A 22,448-nucleotide genomic window follows, 5' to 3' on the forward strand; every position below is an offset into this window, starting at 1 on the left:
GGGAAAAAAGACAAACCAAGAAACAGACTATAACTATAGAGAACAAAAACAGATAGTTATCAGAGGGGAAGAGTGTGGGGGGATGGATGAAATAGATGAAGGGGGATTAAGAGTAATTTACCTTGATGAGCACTGACTAATATATGGAATTGTTGAATCACTGTTTTTTACATCTGAAATAAATACAACATTGTATGTTAAGTACACTGGAATCAGAATTTTAAAAAATTGTCAGTACATTTAGGATATCTTTATATTTTCCTTTATATCATTATGTGAATATTATGACTTTTTCATGGGACTGTGATTATGTTTCAGACAGCTTTCTCGTTAAGTATTCATAAAGCAAATATTTCTTATATTTAGAAATTTTGATAAGTACCTCTTTTATCAGCCACATTTATATAGAATAAATTTAATTATGCATCATTTCTTTTTCTTTCTTGACTGGATCTCATTAAGTATAGATCAAGGGGAGGTAGATCAAGGCAGAACAAAGAGATGGAGGAGGAGTTTTCTAGGAGAGTTGTGATAGGGTGTCCAATAGAGGGTGTGGGGGATACCTGGAATCAATTAACACTAACTTCCAGAACCAATGAATGGGTGAGATTGAACAGTGAATTAGATTGCCCAGAGTGAATGAGTAAAGTGAGAAGAGGCAGCCAAGGATAGTACCCTGTGGAACATAGAAGCATTTATCTGTAGAGTTGCTAGAAGGAAACAGGGACTGGCTATGTAGTGTGGTGGTTGAGAACATGAACTCTGAAAACAGATTGTCTAGGATGAATTCTGGGATCTCTCATTTTCTTGCTATGTGATGGAGAGCAAGTTTTTTTTAACATCTGTAAAACTTAGTTATCAATAAATGAAAAGAATAGTATTTTTCACTTCATAGAGTTGATAGGGAGCTTTTAGTGTGGTGCTTAGCACATCGCACTCATTAGTTGATGGTGATGATGACCACGTCAACTGTGACTATGATAGTGACAACTTTTTGCCATTAATTATTTGGCCCAAAGATTTCTCTACCCACTGATTGTTTGTCTATCACGTTATAATCTTACTAAATCTAAATGTAATCTAAAAATTACATTTTTATTGCCTGTGTTCTGCCCAAACTGCCTCTCCTTTTGCTGTGTTTATCCTAGTAAATGGCATCAAGATTTGTCTGCATGCTCAAGCCAAAAATCTATGACTTATTCTTGATTTCTCTCTGCCCCTCACTTCTTATATTCAATTCATCAGCTGTTCCTTTGACTCTATGTCAAGATTATATCCTGATTCCAGCTGTTGTCATATCTCACTATATTTCCCAGGTCAAGTCCGTTACCTATGTCTAGTTCCCCAGCTTCCACTCTAGCTTTACTCATCCTTCCTTTTCCACGCAGCACTGTGACTTACCTTTGTAAAAGATATAGTAGATCAGAGCACGTTGCTTCCTGTGTAAGCTTCAAACTCCTTACTCTAGCCATCAGAACGCTATGTAATTTTGTCAGTGCTTACTGACCTCTTGAGCCTCATTCCTTACCATTGTCCCCCTTTACAGCCACACTGTCCTTTTTACACCATCATTTTTGAGACATTTTCTCCAGCTGTTCTTTCTGCTGCTTCCTTTCCTTGGGGTCTTTTTTTTTTTTTTTTAATTTTTTCAATTTATTTATTTTCAGAAAAAGAGTATTCATGATTTTTTCACCACACCCAGTGCTCCATGCAATCTGTGCTCTCTATAATACCCACCACCTGGTACCCCAACCTCCCACCCTCCCGCCACTTCAAACCCCTCAGATTGTTTTTCAGAGTCCATAGTCTCTCATGGTTCACCTCCCCTTCCAATTTACCCCAACTCCCTTCTCCTCTCTAATACCTCTTGTCCTCCATGCTATTTGTTATGCTCCACAAATAAGTGAAACCCTATGATAATTGACTCTCTCTGCTTGACTTATTTCACTCAGCATAATCTCTTCCAGTCCCGTCCATGTTGCTACGAAAGTTGGGTATTCATCCTTTCTGATGGAGGCATAATACTCCATACTGTATATGGACCACATCTTCCTTATCCATTTGTCCGTTGAAGGGCATCTTGGTTCTTTCTATAGTTTGGTGACCGTGGCCATTGCTGCTATAAACATTGGGGTACAGATGGCCCTTCTTTTCACGACATCTGTATCTTTGGGGTAAATACCCAGGAGTGCAATGGCAGGGTCATAGGGAAGTTCTATTTTTAATTTCTTGAGGAATCTCCACACTGTTCTCCAAAGAGGCTGCACCAACTTGCATTCCCACCAACAGTGTAAGAGGGTTCCCCTTTCTCCACATCCTCTCCAACACATGTTGTTTCCTTGGGGTCTTTTAATTACAATGTAAATGTCACCTCCTCAGGTCATCCCTAAATTACCCAATCTAAAATAACCATCTTCTCATTTTCCGTATGTCATCCTATTATATTTCTCTGCGTAGTACTAAAGAATGTGAAATAAGTATTAGATACTATTATGTATATGTTTACTTTCTTTTTGTTGTTTTTGTATTATGTATGCATTTGTTCATATTTCCTCCCCTGTTAATACTTGTGGCATAAATGAATAAACTTCAGAAAACCCCTTCCCTCTACTTCTCCCTGTCTCTATCTCTGTTCTCTTAGAAGAGACTTTTCCTTGCCATATTTAATTTTTCCAGGTATAGCTGGTGGTGCTCATCGGCGGAGTGGGGGAAATGGGAGTAACTTTGTCATTAATTCTGCTCATGATAAGGTGGCATAGATAGTGTTTTTGGTTATATAACTTTGATACAGTAATTATTATGCTACGAACTATAACTATGATGATTAAATGATACAAATACTAGGGTCTTATACAAGTTTAGCTAGATAATTAGTTATATATGGTCACTCATTTTCTTTGGCTACAGTGAATTCCCTCCTTTGGTAAAAAGCCAGTAGTAATGATTAATGGCATACTGTTCAAACTGGTGCAAATCTCCAACACTTACTAATCTTTAGGAATTGGTTACCTTTGAAATAGTTTAAGAAATTCTAGGGAGGTAATTGTTCAAATGTGGAAAAAGCATGGATCATTAGACTTTGCTGGTGCATGTGCTGTTTTTTTGTGTTGTTGTTGTTGTTTTGGTTTCCAGTGAGCTTTATAGAAAGTTTTTAGAAAGTAATATTTGACAGACTTGTTTAAATATTGTTAAAAGGCTGTTCTAGTTTGAGTAGATTGGTGATAAGTAATACCATTTTCAAGATCAGAGCATGAATTTTATTGCTAAGTAAAATTGAAGAGCATTTTGAAGTTTGTTACTCTTAAATTTTGGAGAAATCCAGTAACATTAATACAAAATATAAAGCAGGTTATTAACTTGCATAATTGGTAATGTGAAAACCACCACTGAGGGATAAATTTGCAGTAAAAATGAAAACCTTATTAATGATGTTAAATATTATAATTAATACTGGCTTGTATATTAGATCATTGATAACAATACCACTAGGAATTATCAGGATATAATTTTCTCCCTGGGGAGTTTATTGAGTCCATGCTGTGACTCTGCTAATTTCCCGAGAGAGAATTGTCATCATAATGTTATCCTGAATTATCTTATTGCTCATTAAGTGTCCTTGTCTTCAAACTTAAAGCAAGTTAAAGAAATTAATTTAGTCCTAGGAAATCATTGTTTAAAGAGTCTGCACCTGTAAGACTAAGAACCACTGGCACAACAGAATCATTTTTATTTTAAAAAGAGAAGTTTTATATGAAGGAAGCAGGAGAAGTTAATCCCAATTAGTGAGATCTTACAGGATTAGAATGCATTCAGATCAACAAGAGGCGCATTCGTAAGAAACCGGAACGTTTAAGGTGTTAAATAAAGCTTCATTCACTCCAGGGTTTGTTTTCTTAGTTGTTACCTATAATTTTGAATATTTATTTTATGTTTCTGATATTTCAGAATACTTTTATAATCCAACCTGTTAGTGTATAGATTCAGGAATGTTGTGAGGCTAAACATAATAATTTACCATGAAAATGTAAGATAAATTCTTCCAAGAACAGTTTTAATTATGCTCTTTAAGTCAAGAGTTGTGGGTATCTTATGGTTAGTAATTATGAGATAAAGTAATACTGAGAAACAACTTATATGGGCTTATAGTTATGTTGCCCATGTTAATTAGTTGTGTTTTAAGACTTCTTCCAAAAATTAATCTGTTTGAAAATACTTCTTTGGGGTATGTAGTCTTTATCTCAGTAATTCTAGAAGATGCTGTGTACTGGATTAGCCATGTCCTTTCTCAGTTTTCTTTTGTCATGAAGCCAGACAGTTTCAGACTCGTAGGGTTTATGGGTTTTGAATGAGTTATTCTCCTCTTTCACGTGCCTGCCGTTCTAAACTTCATTTTAAGTATGTTCTAACCAGATAACCAGATTATATACATGGTGTTTTTCGGTACTAAATGCCCTTCTCTCAATAATTGTTAGAAGGACATTGGGCAGCATAACTGAGTCGGATCCACTGTACTGTCACTGAAGTAGCTTTGTACCCAAGGGGTTAGGCTAGCTTCCTTTGTGAATCAGGAAGATAATCCACATGATAAATGAGGTATCCCTGTTGGAAGGCAGAGCACAGGGTGGGGTGATACTAAGAACTCCTAGTAAGCGTGCTCTTGGCATTGGGAAATCTGGCAGCAAACGAGAAGACATTAAAGGAGGCTTTTCAACCACAAGAGCCCTGTTAGAGTGAGTTGGTCACTGCTGGTACTCTTGGGGAAAGGAAAGTCTTCTTTGATACTGAGTATATGCTCTGTGCTTGGCTCTGTCCTAGGTACTTTATAATCATAGTCTCACTTGGACACAATTCTTTGGGTAGGCTTACCCCTATTTTACAGACGTAGGAAACAAGGTTTGGGTAGCTTGCTGCACAAAAAGACACTGAGCATCAGAGCTGGGATTTGAGCCTAGGTCTTGCCGATGAACTGCAGAACCTCTGCCTTTTCTAAGGGGCTGTTTGGGAACTCCGTGGATTCTTTCGTAATGACATGTCTAGTCAGGCTTCGGAGCAAGATTGATTGGAAACACAGTGTTTAATGCTTCCCATAGTACTCTAACACGGATTGTGGATTATGACTAAGTGTCCTTTAATAGTGAGGAATAACGGAATTCTCTGTTTCACCTGTATGGAAGCTATAAGAGGCAGAGACAGTTGTCTTGCTTTGTGGGACTGAAGTTTTTTCCACTGCATCGTACTGCATTTCTACCTGCTTCTACTCAGAGCCTCTCAATAGTTACAATCATGCCGTATGTATTTAAAGCCTTTTCCATTAAGTTCTTTCAGTTGCATTCACTTATTTAGTAAATACTGATTATCTAGTTCATGTCAGACCACCTTCATGGCAGCTGGATACAAAGATAAAACGTGGTTTCTGGCTTTGAGAAAGTCAATTATGTGGAGGAAAAATACATATATGTAAACGAGTAATGAAATCCAGTGAGATCCAGAAACTTGCTCAGTGCCGGAGTTTGTACAGCTGTCGGTAGAGTTGAATGACTACTCTCAGTTGCTATGGAAGGAGCCAGTAAAGCTGCCCACAAGCCGAAGATGATTCCTTAGAAGGCTGGCAGTGGAATCTCAAAGATGAGTTGTGGTTTGCCAGGTGTGAAGAGCAAAGTAATTTAGAAGGCATGGGGATAAGCACATGCTTTGCATGGAGAGGCCAAAGCTCATGGCGCACTTCGGGAACACTTGGTATGGCTGGTAGGGGAGGCCCATGGCTCGGTATAAAAATGACTTGGCCCTGTGTCCTAGGAAAGGCCTTATTATCTTTATTTCAGCGGAAGAAACAGCAGAGGTGTTTTTGTTTTTATAAAAATTTAAGTTTCTTTAAGTGACTCATACCAAATCCAAAAACCATTTTGTACAGCTCAGAAAAATACCCTGATCATTAAGGGACTGTAGGAAACAGATGCAGTTTATACACCAATTTGAGACCAGGAAAAAAGCAATTTAAGTGATTTTATTTGGTCCATGTTTCATACTGATTTGAATCTCATTATTTTGCTGGGTTATTTATTCCCAGTATACCTCAAATGCTAAGCTATACACACACACACACACACGGAATTGGACATCATTCAAAAAGAGAATATAGCTCTTTCCTAAAAATAGTTCTTTACTTGTGTGGGCACTCGTTTGATGATATCATCTTTTTATTTAAAGCACCTAATACAGTGCTGCCTACAATAGGATGTAATTCATGAAAATGAAGTATGGCATTGAATACACTATAATAGAATCATTACTAAAGTGTATGTATTACGTGTCTGATGATCTCCTAAAGGAGAGCTCCTACTACACAGGCTTATTTTTATACAAATTGCAGTGTGGCAAAGGGACCCAGGGGTAGCTGGGGACGTGCAGCTATGCTCCTTCTCATGTCAGCTTTCCATGTCTACACTGGGTGACAGGACATGGGAGCAGATGAGACAAGCTGTCACTCACCCACACTGCCCTTTGAAGAAAGGCCATAGGGGGAGAAAGGTGCCGCAAATGGGCTGTGAAGTTTACATACACTGCCCACTGTTAAACAGATTACGTCTAATGAAGTGTCTAATGCTCAGGCCATATCAACCTAATCCTTGGTGGCAGTTCATCCCTCAACTGCCAAAAAACACGGCCCTCTGGCCCTCTCTCGCCACTCTGGCCGCCAAGCGCAGGGAGGTGCCCAGTCTTAATAAACCAAGACAGTGTGTGATCTGACATGCAAATGTAGGTCATTGCATATGTAAATGTGTGATTACAAACCTGCATGCCAAAACACATTAGTGAGACTTTGCTCTCAGCATGCGGTTGTCACACTGTCTTAGCAGTTCACGCTAATATTTGTCAGTTACTGTGCAGACAGAAGATGGAATTCCCAGTTAAATTTAATGTATATGGGTTGTATGATAGTGTTCCTAATGATGAAGTTGTATTTTCCTGTTGAGATTGACAGGTTTTCGTCAGGAGAAAAAAGGGTATGTACATATATAGCGGAAGAAGGGATTCTTTTTCTTTGAGTTTGCAGACTATCCTCGTGTGTCGATATTTAAAAAAAAATTTTCTTAGGAAAGTGTAGAAGTTAAAAAAATCTCTACTCTTTAAATGAAACTTTTATTAACAGTTAAGAAACTACAAAAAGTTGCTACTATCTATTGACTATATCTAAGAAGTGGTACTTTGTAAGTTTCCTTTCTTAAATAGGTATCTTGTTGTCACAGAGGCACTTAATCAATTAATCTCAGTGACTCCAAGAAGAAATCTTATAAATGAACAGCATGTGGTTTGATAATTTAATTTTTCTTATTATGGTGTGTATTTTTGTCTTCATTCTTAACATATGTTTTTATTTCTGCCTTTTTTTAATCAAAAGATTTGAAATTGAAAATATTTGTGAATCATCATGTAGGAGTCCCATAATATTGAGTCATATTGTAGATTTTGTTTAGTGACTGTGGTAGCATAGTAAAGGCTATACTTGGGTATCAACTAGACATAGGTTTGGTTTGATAACATGAGAACAAATTAGATGGCATATAAAGTCCTAATATATAGGAATTGTTAAGTTGTAGGTACAAAATGGAACCTTCCTTTATTATGGTAGTTGCTATTATTATTCTGTTATACCAGTTGTTCATGGCATTATATTTATGGAATGAATTTGTAAAATTTCTTGTACACTGGTTATCTTGCATGTCTTAAATGAAGAATGGTATTTTTCTTGACAATAGTTGGGACTTCCAGAAGAAAGAAAATCAGTTTCTCTTTTTGAGAGACATTGCATTTGAATTACAGTGAAACTTCAGCAGAATTTTTGAATTTTTGCTAGCATGATAGATGTAGTAAAATCAACAATGCTAAAAATATTGTAGTTAAGGTAAAGTACTACCTGTATATTAAAATAGCCTTCTGCATAAGTCTTGGGGTCATCAGGCTTAACAGAGATTTATTTGAAGGACTAAGAGTTCAAGTTCAATTAAGTGTGTTTACCAGCCAGTGCTATCTTTGATTGCATTAATAGGCATTTAATGTTCACTCTTACTAGTCAGTGCACTAGTCAGACCCCATAAGAAGGTCATGCGTACTCCATGTTGGCTCAGAGAATAGAGGAGGTCCAGAAGGATATGAAGAGAATGGTAAAGGCTTGGAAGAGTGTCCTTACAAATAATCCAGGGACCTCAGAACGCCTGTGCATATTTGGCCAAAAAAGAGAAGCTATAAGGGTATTTGACACCTAAACTAGGCTATTTTGTTATAGTTTGGTTTTTGGTAGAGAGGGGCTGAGATAGATCATGAGTGTTATGAGGAACCTAAAAGGCAGTGTGTGTTGGGTACGTGTGGTAACTTCAGCAACAGTGGCTGACTGTAGTTAAGAAGTAATGTAGTTATTCAAGTAATGTTTACTCTGTAACTGACTTAATGACTGAAAGAGTCTATGAATAAACAAATGAACAAAAGTACTAGGACAATGGATAAAATGTATAAGGAGTTGGGCATTGTCTCAAAATAGGAATGACAGTTGCGCTCCCTTCCTAATACCCTGTAACTGTTTCTCTCATAGCAGTTAGGAGCCTCTTCTGTATGTTGGGTAAGCTCTCTCAGAGCAGAAAGCGTTTCTGGTTCATCTCTATTTTCCTAGCAGCTAATACATAGGAAGTACTAAAAAGTGCTAGTTAGGAGAAGTGATTTTTTTTTTCATGAATAACAGCAAAATATTGTTTAACAGTAACGGCACCTGGGTGGCTCAGTCTGTTGTGTCTGCCTTCGGCTCTGGTCCTAATCCCAGGGTCCTGGGATCTGGCCCCTTACACATCAGGGAGCTTGCTTCTCCCTTTCCCTCTGCCTGCCACTCCCCCTACTCGTGATCTCTCTCTGTCAAAAATAAATAAAATCTTTTAAATTTTAAAAAAAAATGTACTAAGTGAAAGAAGCTTATCTGAAAAGGCCACAGACTGAGTGACTTCCACTATATGACATTCTGGGAAAAGCAAAGCTATGGAGACTGTAAAAAGGTGGGCGGGTGTGTTAATGGGGAGGATGGGGTAAATAGGAGGTGCAGAGAGGATTTTTAGGGCCCTGAAAATACACTGTGTGGTACTATAATGATGGATACTTTTATACATTTGTCCAAAGCCATGGAATGTGTGACACCAAGGGTGAACCCTAATGGGTGCTAAGAACTTTGGGTGTCAGTGTAGGTTCATGAATTATAACCAAAGTAGCCCTATGGTGGCATGAATGGGGAAAGCCATGCATGTATGGGGGCAAGGGCCTCCTCACAGTTTTGCTGTAGCCCAGCACTGCTCTAAATAAAGTCTTAAACAAACAAACAACCAGTGACGATGTGGTGGTAAATTCCCTGCCCCTGGAAACGTTCTTTGTCAAAGTTAAGTAACTCTCAAGAAGTTCAGATTTTCGGGCGCCTGGGTGGCTCAGTGGGTTAAGCCGCTGCCTTCGGCTCAGGTCATGATCTCAGGGTTCTGGGATCGAGTCCTGCATCGGGCTCTCTGCTCAGCAGGGAGCCTGCTTCCCTCTCTCTCTCTGCCTGCCTCTCCATCTACTTGTGATTTCTCTGTCAAATAAATACATAAAAAATCTTTAAAAAAAAAAGGTTCAGATTTTCACGCATTAGTTGGCAGGTTGCACTGTCTGTGTGTATGTGTGTGTGGGTGTGTGTGTACACATTCTATTTCAAGTCGAAGATTCTGTGAAAAAGAAAGCAAATATCAAAGGAGTACTAGATTGAGTGGGACAAGTTTATATACTAGGAACTGAAGATAATTTTATGGAGTTCCTATCTAAAATTTCAAAAGCCTCCTCCCCTGATATTTCATGTTCTTCTTCCTTGATTTATTTATTTTTTTAGCCCTTCCTATTTCACACACTGTATATATATTTTTCATGTTTACCCCCCCCCTTTTTTTCCCCTGCCAGAATTTTTCTTTTGAGGGTAGGGATTATCATCTGTTTACTTTGCTACTGTCTCCCCAGGATACAGAACAGTACCTAGCATGAATGGCTCAATATAATATTTGTTGAATAGAATAGATGTCAGTAGGCTTACCATAGGTATCACCTACTTGTGTCCAATAGTTAATGATTGTGTGAATATTGTATGATTGAAAACTTATTCTGACTTTTTTAATTACAGAAGGCTTTACGACCGGATATGGGCTATAATACATTGGCCAACTTTCGAATAGAAAAGAAAATTGGTCGCGGGCAATTTAGTGAAGTTTATAGAGCAGCCTGTCTCTTGGATGGAGTGCCAGTAGCTTTAAAAAAAGTGCAGGTAAGATTATTTTAATTATGTAAATCGATGTAAAATTATACTATATGAATAATAAATAGAGGAAAGTATGTCCTGAATGATTAGATAATGACAGTCTTAACTTGAGAATGCTAGAAAGGAATAAAAATTATACTTTAAAAGCTTGAATTGAGTGTAGTACACAGTGGAAATTAATTTTTAATTTTAGTATTACTATTACGCTTTAAAAATTTAGCTGGTTTTGTTCACCCAGATTTAGTACTGACTGCAATGATCCTAGAAAAGCTTTTACAATTCCAGATTTTAGGAGGCGCATTTGACTTCTCACCACTTGCTCCTAACTCAACGGGTAACTCACAAGAGGAAAATAGACTTTACAAAATGTATTGCCTAGGGTTTGTAAGTGGCAGTCCAGGGTATTATATTAATGTGGAGAACCACACTGGCAATAAATGAAAGAACAATGAAGTTAACTTTCTTTATTGGAAAATTTTAAAAAGAATGAAATGGATTGATTAAATCAGAGGATTGATGACGTGTTTGAAATTGCCCTCTTGTATCTGTATCCTTCTGGAATCAACTTCGCTCTCCAGTCCTGACTTTTCTTTTGTTTCCCTCAGATTCATTTATCTCGTTCTAGCTCCTCTTATCAAGTCCTGACCTAACCCTAGTGGGCTAGTCCCATTGAGCTACCTGCAGGTGTACTTGCCAAAGCCCTGGAATTTTCATTCACCTGAACAAGTCTAGAAAGTCTAATGTCCCTTGCCTTGTTTTTGTGTCGCTGGGTATGTTTGACATCACACGGTTTTGCTTCCCGTTTTTCAGATAAGGTAGTTATTGTTCATACCTGCCCATAGACTTCCTATTTTACTCTGCAACCCTGATACCTTTTTTCTCTAGTGACCTGTGAGACCAAAGTTTCCTGTTTGTGTGTGTGTGTGTGTGTGTGTGACTTCTTAAAGCATCAGTGTACTTGAAGTAGCCATTACAGAGATGAACAGTTTTCCCTTACCTTTTTAAGGAAATATTAAATGTTTATAAAAAACGTTATGTAGCATATATGATATGAAGAATAATAGAAATGCCCTCATATCCACCCAGTTTAAGAAATATAGCATTAAATTTTTTTTTTTTGATCTATAGCCGCCATTCCCTTCCCTTAGAGGTAACCACATCTGGAATTCCGTGTTTAACATTCCTTTGCTTTTCTTTACAGTTTTCCCACACCTGTATAAATTTCTAAATAGATCTGTTGTTTGCTTTGCATTTTTGGAGCATTACATCAGCGTCATCACATGTTGGTGCTTGTGGCTCTACATTAACCTTTTCACTGCTGTATCATATTCCGTGGTTCGTGTTACATGTTGCTTGCTGGTTGGATTGTTTCTAAGTTGTTTATTATGGTAAACATTACTGCTGTGCTAGACTTCGGTGTCTCGCAAGCATCTTGTGTGACATGCGAGCATTTCTCTATTGTCTGGGCCTAAGAATGGAAATGGTGAGCCACAGGCGATATGCATGGTAGGTTCTATAAGTTAATAGCAAGTTACTTTTCATAGTTGCACCGGTTGACTTTCTCACGAGCAGCATGTAAGAGTAGCTGTCTTCTCTTGCTTAATGTGCCACTTAGAACTTAAGAAAACATAATATAGAATGCAGATACTAATGTTTGTGAAGCAGATGACTTTTGGAAGGATGATTCCCTTATAAAAGAACTCTGATCCATTTTTTAAATGTATTTATGAAATTTCTACTGTGCATTATTAGGCACCAAGGGGAAATAAAAAGGAAGCTAGTCATATTATTCCTGCGTTCCAGAGAAAAAATAGTCTATGTGGAACAATTAAAGGTTAAGCCTTGTGGCATGGATTCCTGATTTAAACAGGAGTTCACAGAATGGAGATGTCCGTTTGAGCCATTGGTGGAATCGGAACATAGGCCAGGCTGCCAGTGCGAGACCAGCTTTTGGAGAGCACTGGAGCCGGGAGCAGGAATTTGTAGACTAGGAAAGTTAGGAATCAATATGGATCCTCATGTAGAGGAATAATCTTTAAAATTCATTCATTTAAAAGGAAAATTACAAACCAAACGCACAAAATGGACTGGAAAGAAGTCAGCTACTTATTTGCCGCAGGTAGTGAATGCCAGAGGGTAGATGGATTGAGAAATTACCTGGAAGTCTCGAGGCTTCTCAGCTTTCTTCTTCAGCTTCTAACTGACTCTGAGTGTAGAGCAAGAGACACGGCTCCATTCCACCTGTGTTGTCTTCCTTTTGATTGGAAATTTGAAAGGACATGAGTTAATTTGGGCAGTCATATTTCCATTCAGTATTAGATGCCCCTCTAACTGTTCCCATTCTGCACCGTGATAAACCTCAGATGGCGGTCTCCTGCTGGGTGAGATCCGTTTGTGCTCTTGCATTAGAACATTCTTTTCCGCTTTATACAGCGTTAATACTGGGGCATGTTCCAGTTTAAACGTAGCTTCTTCATAGAGGAGAGAGATGCTTTTGTAAAGATATTCGTAGCTTATTTAATTAGGAAATGGTGTCTTAAACCTTTGTGAGGAGAAATGTGTTTGCATTTCAGATATGGTATTGATTTTTGTGATGTATTACATCACTGAACAATGAGTCCTGTGTTTCTTCCTTTAAAAAAATCTCTGTAGCTTAAGGTGAAAATGTTTTAAAAAATAATTGTTAACTAGACTATCTTCCTTTCTGGAAAGGAAGCCCTTCTTCAAAAAATTTATGAAGAATCAAATACTGGATTTCTTCATGCATCTTGTCACTTGTCTGAAGATCTGTATTACTGTTCTCAGCTCTTCTAGAATCTTTCCTGAATACTGGGCTTGGGTTCATAGGCTGAAGTGCTGCTTTTACAGTTCATTTGTCTGCTTCCTTACCATTCAGGAGACACGTCGGAATTACCATCTAGATTCTTCAGCTTAGTTTTCAAGGCATTTCTTTACTTTGTCCCACACCATCAAGTTTTACTTTTTCAAGACTTAAAAAAAACAGTGTCCTAAGCCCTGGTGATGTTCCTGTAGGTTTGCCTGTTCCCTGTGTATGGAAGGAAGAGTGAGTGTCCTGAGTGCCTGAACTCATAATGAGATCTGAGAGCCTACAGTGCATGGCTGTGTTAACCAGTCTTTGCAAAAATGTACCCACATCTCTTCATGATTCATTTGCCAAAATTAAGATGGTGCCTTAGCTGAGGTGACATTTTTGAAATTCCATGAACCACCTTTGCTTCTGTCTCCCTGTTTCCCTTTGACATTTTCCTTCTTACCACTCATTCACTCATTCCATCTCGTGTTAGTATTTGGATCAGCTCATGTTCAGTGGTCAGCGTGGAAGGCTTTGGGAATACGAAGATAAATAATAGGGCTCATGGGATTCCAGTAGAAGTGCAACAGAGAAATGTCTGAAATCACAGGGTAGGCACTGTAGTTAAGAGTGGCCTCCAGGAATGTTGGTGAGAGGGAGATTGGGAAAGGTCTTCACAGAGGATGTGACCTGGGTCTCAGAAGCTCTGCTCTTTATGTTAGAAGATGTCAAAGAATTCTTTTGATCTGGTACATGTAATCTCTATTTTGTTATGCTTAGTTCATTGATTAGAGCTATGTAATTGGAATTGATTTTTATTTTAGCAATCTTACGACACGGTACTAATATGAATTTTGGGTCGCGCTGTGTCTCAGTCCTTTGATCTTTGTTACCCTAATTTTCGGATAGTAGGTGAAATATTTAGATCTTTAGTTCTGTTTTCCTAGTCTTAAGTTATATGTCCAGATAACACTGTTTTCCTATGGGACATTCATTGTCAGAGGTACTTTTTGGAATAGAAAGTACTGTTGTATAGTACTAACAAAGATAAGGTACTAATGTATTTTGTTCAAATTCACCCTTTTGATACACAGGTTAACTTTCTGAAGAAATGGTATTCTTTGATGTTTATTGCTTTACTTATATTTGATTATTATATTAAAACATTTATCAAGAAAATCACTCTTTAAAGTATATTGAGTTTACCTTGCTTCTTTTTACATATGTTGATTTAAGTTTCTAGCTTTTGCATGTATTCATGTGTTAGAAATTGGGATTGCATGCATGTAGGAATTTGTGAGCTATGATAGCTTCTTCCATAATGCATACAGATTAGAATACATTCCTAATCTCTACAACCGTATATCCAATCTGTATTTCAGTGATCACTGAATTCATCCTGCAGTTTTTATCAGCTTCATTATTTGATATCTGTAGATTTCCTTTGAGCCTTACAATAGTTATTTAGACAAATGAAAGGTAGGAAGCATTTGTAAGAATAATCTGTACATTATATATTTTTTTAAATTGGAGAATAATTTAATAATTGATGTTAGTTTAGTTGTTAAGGAGACACAGTCTTTTATCTTAAAAATGAAAGCTTCTTAAATTTATTTATTGTACTTGTAATTTTTTTAAGGCATTTCTTAGGCATATAAGAAATAGAGAAAATTTTTAGTTTTATTGAAGGTTTAGGGAATAGGGCGTTTTAGTTAACATTTTACGGTTATAATGAATTACACACATGGCATAAATAGATTATGAACATTAAAATATTGAAATGACTTAATGGATATCAATGAAATAATTTAGACCTATGTCCTTTTTAGATGTTCCACATTGTTTTTTTCTTTAGCATCTTATGGTGCCTTAGGGTTTTTATTATGCTAGTACAGGTTTTGATTGTACCAGTTGGTGAACTCTTCTAGTGGCCAAGCCCAGTGAATAAATATAGTTGAATAACTTTTTATTTATAACCTTTGAAGATTTTTGATATGCTCATTTAATATTTACTGAGGACCTACTATGTAGCAGACATCTACTCAACACTGAGATACAACAATTGAGTTCAACATTTTTGGTGGGAGGTATAGACAGTAAGTCAAATAATTATAGCTAAGAAGGAAGTGACTGTCACATGACAGGAGAGAAAAATTAGTTGGGGGGGGAGGAGTGCTTTTTGATAGAGTAGCTAGCAAAGCTTTCTCTGCGTATGTGAAATTTAAGCTGAAGTGGAGGATAAGGAGTCAACCATCTGAACAGCAGGAAGCAGAGGATTCCAGGTGTAGAGAACAGCCTTGAACAATAGGATTGACTTGAACAATAAGATTGACTTAGAATATATTAAAAACTCATTGTTGTGGGGTGCCTGGGTGGCTCAGTTGGTTAGGCAACTGCCTTCGGCTCAGGTCATGGTCCCAGGGTCCTGGGATCAAAACCCCATGTCGGGCTCCTTGCTTGGCAGGGTGCCTGCTTCTCCCTCTCCCTGCTGCTCTGCCTGCTTGTGCTCTCTCTCACTCTCTGTCAAATAAATAAATAAATAAATAAATAAATTCATTGTTGTGACCCCCGTAAATGGAGTGTGGAAGAGAAGTAACATGGGGTTACAGAGCATGATAGGAACTAGAATTTGAGAGTTTTGTTTGTGAGCCATGAAGAAAGGTCTTGTACATTTATGTGTTATATGTTGAATAGCTATTGGAAAAGCTTAAGTGAGTGATGATAAAATCTGGTATATTTTTTAGAGACTGCACAGACTGTTGTGTAGAACATGGATTCATCCTTTCAGTACACAGTGATAATAAGACCAAACATTATTAATTGAAAAATCTTTAGCTCTTAAATAAATAATATTATTGGCAATATAAACAGAAATAACAAAATAAGAGATTTCTAAAACTTTGTAAACATTAAAGCTAAAAGAATATATAAAAGCAAATAGAGTCATATGATAGTTTTCATGTAGGAGGCAGATTTTAAGAGGTAGTACGTTTGACCTTTTTTCCACAAATAGTTTTTTAGTTCTTGTTCTTTAAATGAGTCTTGCTTTGCCTCTGACGTTTACTCTTTCCTCACAACCGTCACCAACGTCATGTGCTTCTCTTTCTTGACTTGAGACACCGTGGAATCATCTTCATTAGGACTTGCTTTCTCTACCACTTCATACCACATTCTACACTCAACCATCTGTCATTCCTCCATCTTTGAAACTAGTGTCATCCAGTTCAATGTTTTTTTTCCCCCATCTTTGTCCCTTGTCTGCCAGTCTGAAATACTTTTTCTTTGTTTTTTTAAGAAAAAAATTTTTTTCTCCACCCATTGCTTGATACCATATTGACTCGGTTGAGCCCAGACATCATCATTTCTCAGCATGCCTCACTCCGTGACACTCCGTCAGCTTCTCAGTCCATTATCAGGGCATACCCTACACTTACTGATTCTAACTCAATCTCTCAAAATTCCTTCTCTAATTAAATTCCCAATTCTCTCCCATTCCCTCTTTCCAGTAAAACTTGTTCTTTAACCTCATCTTGATTACCATGGACACTATTCCATATTCTCCAGGTCTCTTATTTAAGGTCTGATTTCAGTTATTCGCATCTGTGGACCTTTGTCAGCGATTTGAGCAATGCCCCTCCTTTAGAATCTCTCTCTGTGTTGCTAACTCCCAGTCATGGTTAATCTCCACTGTGTGTGTCTTTATTTCTCTATTCACATGTAACATTGTTTTGTGTCCCACAGTGCAGGAGGGTTAAGGGTATGTTTTGGAGTTCTTGTTGTTTGCTTGGACATGTACTTTCTTACACCTCCCACTTGAGTATATTTTAATCACAGTATAATAAGAACCCCAAATCAGAAGACATATGATTATAATGTCCACAGTGGAAATTAAAAGCTACTACCCTGAAGCCTCAGCTTCTTCCTGGATGCATTCACGTTCAGTAGAGAACGCCCCCTTCTGTTTGACAGAAACAGTCTTTGCGTCGGTTGTGTTTTCACGATCACGTAGCTGTTTTGATTCTTCTTCTGCTAACTCTACCGGTGCTCTGGAAGGAATTTTTCTTTTCTGTTGTCCTTTGAGACATTTTCACCAGTTGCCCCATTTGTCGCACATCAGCCTCCCATCTCTGCCTGTAGCATCCTCGTCTGACTTTTCTCACTGACCCCACTCCACAACCTGTTGCTCAGCACCTGCCTGTAGCTTCTTTAAACTTGCCTCTTGTGTTTTCTGGGATTCCATACTCTTGATTCTCTTCCCTCTCTGGTATTCCTCTTCTGTCGCCTTCAATCCGTTGTTTTTTCCATCCCCTTTAATTGATTCTATTTTAGGGTCATGTCTTAGAGTTTTAATTTTGGATCTTTTGCGTCTCTTTGGGCCATACTCTCACTCACAGCTTCCAGTGTCCTCCAGAGGGTAGCTTCTTAATCTAAGAAGCTGACTAAGCTTTGGTGAACTTTAAACTATAAAATCTGAACAAAATCTTAAAATCGGAATGAATTTCTTATGATAATTTTTACAGGTTTTCTTCTCTTTTTTTTTTTTTTTTTAAATTTTAAGGAAGCCTACTGAACAGGGTGCCCTGCTGCACTTGAAGTCAGGTCACCTCTAGCCTATTGAGTTAAAAGGCATTCCCTTGGAAACAAAAGTTTTTTAAAAGTCAAAGAATAGTGAGTGCTGTACACTGATACCTAGCTCCATACCATCAGGACATTAAGGAATCCACAAGAAAGGAATCGAGGCCTGTCTTGCCATTTGCAGTTCAAACATGTTGATGTATTAAGAGAGGAAGGCAAACAGAAGCTAGATCACAGGCTCTGGTGTTATAAAGGGAGGAAGGTTTCTAGCATCTTCTGTACTCACCTTGGTTAAGTTTTACACCCCTAGCCCAATCTCTCACCCTGTAGAGTGTCTCTGGATTTAGTCAGACTAGTGCTGGTGGTAGACTTCAGTTATGTGTCCGCTAACTTGTTCGGTGATTGTGATTTGTATCTAGAAGACCTCACAGCCCTTCTGCTATAGATTTTCCACCTGCCCCTGCCCCCCATCCTCTGTCCCTTCAAATAAAAGAGAGAGGCTCTGTAAGGGAAAGTCTGCCTACCAGTCAGCACGTAGGAGAACCAGAAATTTGCAGGCTGATAGCAAAAAACATCCCTTAAAGCTCCTCTCCCCTCACTCAAGCAATGGTAGGGGATGGTCTGTACAGGCATCAGTCAGTTGGAATAAAGGGATGGAAGCATCACTTGGGCGCCAGGTCAAAAGGACCAAGAACACTGGGATGAAAAATAGCATAATCCAGGGGTGGCTGAGACTTGTCACATGGAATATAGGGACTCAATTTAGGCATAAGCTGCTCAGTTCATTCATTCAGGCTCTATAAAGCTGGGGAGGCCCAAAAGATAATTTGGTTAGGATTTTCATTTATATAAGACTTATTTAAAGTGAGATATATCAGGTTTTTCAAACTTTCTAGTATACATTTTTAAGTACTTTTCATTGCTACATTTTAAGTGTTTTTTCTTCTAACAGATTGACATGCGTCTTTGCAAGGACATTTCTATTAAACTACTTGAAGGCCTCTTTTTCCTCTTAAAGATTTCCTTTTCGGTTTCATTAGTCATGAGTAATTTTTGGGCAAAATTTAGAGATGACAAAAGAAAACTTTTAAAATGATTGAGAAAATACCAAGAACTCATTAGCAAATACTTGCCTAAACGCTGTTATTAACTTTGCTCTTACCAAGTATACAGTAAGTTTAAAAACCCACAGAAACTTCGGTAGAGCCCAGAAAGATGCCTTCTGAAGATAAGCTTGTAAATATTCTAAGAAAAGGTTTTTTGTTTTGTTCTGTTTTGTTTTACTAAATCCAGATTTTTTTCCCCCTTATGTGTTTTCTTTTCTTGCTCATGAAAGCAGACAGTCTTGAATCTGTCGGGAATGATTTAATCTAAAGATGCAGTTTTTATTTTTGTCTGGACTTACTGGCGAAGAGAAGAAAAATATACGATACTGCTGAATTCCCAATCAAGTGTATTTATAAATGTATTTGGTTCAGAATTTAGTTTTCCCTCAAATGGGCCAGCAATACTTATCTCTCAGTACTAAGGAGTCTTTGCTATTACTGAGAATTCAGTTAAAAATATAAGTTAATTTGTAATACTTAATTATTTAATTGTAAATTGAATTAAAACTTTTTTAAAGATTTTATTTATTCAACACAGAGAGAGCTTGAACAGGGAGTGCAGAGGGAGAAGCACAGGCAGACTCCCCACTTGCAGGGAGCCCAGTGCAGGGCTTGATCTCAGGACCCCTGGGATCATGACCTGAGCCAAAGGCAGACATTTAACCTACTGAGCCATCCAGGCACCCCAGAAATTCATGATTTCTATGGAATACCCTCTTTTTTGGTGTTTTGTGTCTAGCTAGGGTTTCCTAAAGCTCTCGTACATGTCTTTTTCTCATCTCATTCACTAGCTGTGCTTTTTAAATATTTTTCCCATCATAGAGATATTGATTATTGGGAGATTAAATTTATACATGTCAAGTTTGTGATTTTCTTCATTTTAGTCACTAATACCAGAATTATCCTTTCTCTTTCTCCTTAAAAAAGTTTTCAGGAATTCCTTCAAAGTCAAAGACATTTAAAATTTTATACTTCCCTGCATTTCTTTGAATTATCTGAAGTCCATTGTGACTCATAGTTCCTGAGAATGGCATCAGCATTCATGATTTGGAGGGAATCCGTTAATTCTTTTGCCACTTTGACTTTTAAACATTGTGCGTGTATGTGTGTGCATTTCATATCTCTGTAACTAATATCAACCTCAACATTTTATTTACGTTAATATTTGTTATTATTTAACAGGTTATGTTAGTCATGTCAGTTTTTTTCAGCATCACTTGGCAATTTGGGGAATGGGTGGCTTTTCTATATGAAGTTGCTAGGTATAAAGCTTATTCCTTTATAATAATGGTCTTTTGATTTTACTTAGTTCTATAAGAACTCTTTCTGGAGTGTATCATACTTTCCTGCATCTCTGAATCCTGCATGCCCCCTTGTTAAGGTTCTCCCATCACTTTGTACAAGCCGCGTTTATTAGGTTATGTGTTCGTGTTCTGTGTTCCAGTCTGCATCTGACAGCGGCAAGCTTGTTTTTTTATTTGTATCTACAACAAAATCTAGTAACAAGTTGACAGCATGGTTTTATGAGTGAAAGAAAGCAAGAACATGAACAAGTTATGTTATTTATGTTAATCATCTGCATGTAGAATAAAACTATGATGCTCTTGAAGAGGTTTGTGTTTGTATGAGGTTTTTCCTTCAATAGGTAGTGTTACACTGTTTGTGCTTTAATGCTGGTCGTTGCTTTTTTTTTTTTTTTAACCCCTGCAATTAGTATCCATTTATAGCTAATATATTCTCTTGTTTTACCAAAGTTTGATATATATGAGCGCTTGATGGTTGCAAAAAATTTCTCTTAGTAGATACTTTATGTGAACTTTGTGACAGTGATTTGCCACTTATAATCTTTTCTTTCTTTTATTCCTTCTGTTGTGTAATCATAGTAGTCAGTGCAAGTTGATGATGGTCAAATTAGTTAGAATTACTACTAATGGAGAAGAGTGAAACCATGCTCTCTAATACATGTGCTAGCACACACATTTCCTTTTCTGTTGTTTGTGTGAAGTGGGAGGAAATTTGATGCTACCTTCTGTATCTCACTCCCTTTATAAACCATTAAAGGGGACGGGCATCTGGGTGGCTTAGTCATTTTGGGTCTGACTCTTGATTCGGCTCAGGTGGTGATCTCTAGGTCTTAGGAACAAGTCCTGCATCAGGTTCCATGTTCAGCTGAGAGTTGGCTTGAGATTCTCTCTCTCTCCTTCTGCCCGTCCTCCCTCACACACACCCTTCTGCTCTCTCTCTCTCTCTCTCTCCTCTCAAATAAATTAATAAAAAAAATTTTTAAAGAAAAGCCCATTAGGGGCGCTTGGGTGGCTGAGTGGGTTAAAGCCTCTGCCTTCGGCTCAGATCATGATCCCAGGGTCTTGGGATCGAGCCCCGCATCAGGCTCTCTGCTTCCTCCTCTCTCTGCCTGCCTCTCTGCCTACTTGTGATCTCTGTCTGTCAAATGAATAAAGAAATCTTTAAGAAAAGCCCATTAAATAAGATAAAATTCTATATATTTTTTTTAGATCTTAAAATGTAGTTCTTAGCTGTTTCACTTTAAAACTTGAAAAATATGGTACTCAAAATTTTTGTTAGAAAATTAAATAAATAAATAAAATAAAGAGGGCATAGAAATAAGAGGAGTATTTTGCTATAGTGTCAGGTGAAAACACATATATACCATATTGCGCCCTGCTGCTGTTTTCACTTTCTGACACACATACGTTTGTACAAGAAATGGAAGGGAGTGAGCAAATTTGTGGATATTTTAAAAAAAATTTTATTTATAACTTTCTTAGTTTTTTTTTTAAAGATATTATTTATTTGACAGAGAGAGATCACAAGTAGGCAGAGAGGCAAGCAGAGAGAGAGAGGGGGAGGAGGAAGCAGGCTCCCTGCCTAGCAGAGATCCTGATTCAGGACTCGATCCCAGGATCCTGAGATCATGACCTGAGCTGAAGGCAGAGGCTTAACCCACTGAGCCCCCAGGCAGCCCCATTTCTTAATTTTTTTAGTAAGGGGAAGATTAGAACTACATCTATGTTTGGATATTAAGAATGTTATTGAGCAAAAATTGTGTATTACAATTTGTGATTATACCCCCATATTCTGTATTACCTTTTATGCCTTCAGTATCTGTTGTTTCTGGCTAGAAGAACTTATATTGTCCTCAGAGTTCAGCTTTAATGTTACCCACTCCTCACACGGGGATTCCTTCTTTAGATTTCCCATACTGCACTTTGCACACACATGTACTTACTAGCTAGTGGTGTATGCGTTAGACTTCACAACTACCTGGGACATTGAAGGAAATGCAGACTCTGGAGCTGGAATGATCTAGATTCAAGTCCTTGTTCTGTCACTTACTAATTTTATGACCATAAGGAGGTATTTAGCTTCTCTGAATCTGAGTGGTCATTCTAAACTGGAGCCAGTACTACTGACTTTATAAGAACACAGGCAGGATGATAGCACCATCTGGATGTAAAGAGGCTACACCCTCTGGTGGTGTTCAGTGATTTCTTCTCAAGTCAAGAAGACTTGGATCATGCCCTCCTTTGAAGTTACACACTTACTTTTCCTGGAACATTTTGACTGTCTGAATCAGGAAGACTTGGCCAAGTTGATGACTATAAATGTTATTAAAGTTGTTTTG

At 37.7% G+C, this 22,448-nt stretch overlaps 1 protein-coding gene across 1 annotated transcript in view; it reads left to right on the top strand.

Moving 5' to 3' along the window:
• NEK7 (NIMA related kinase 7) overlaps positions 1–22,448 on the top strand; it is a 153,422-nt gene that overhangs the window by 69,865 nt on the left and 61,109 nt on the right. Inside the window, exon 3 of the mRNA XM_044267546.1 lies at positions 10,178–10,318. Coding sequence (XP_044123481.1) covers positions 10,178–10,318 — 141 coding nt within the window. The remainder of the gene's footprint in view (positions 1–10,177; positions 10,319–22,448) is intronic.

Source organism: Neovison vison, chromosome 10 (genome assembly GCF_020171115.1).
Source record: "Neovison vison isolate M4711 chromosome 10, ASM_NN_V1, whole genome shotgun sequence".
In the NCBI taxonomy this organism is placed as follows: Eukaryota; Metazoa; Chordata; class Mammalia; order Carnivora; family Mustelidae; genus Neogale; species Neogale vison.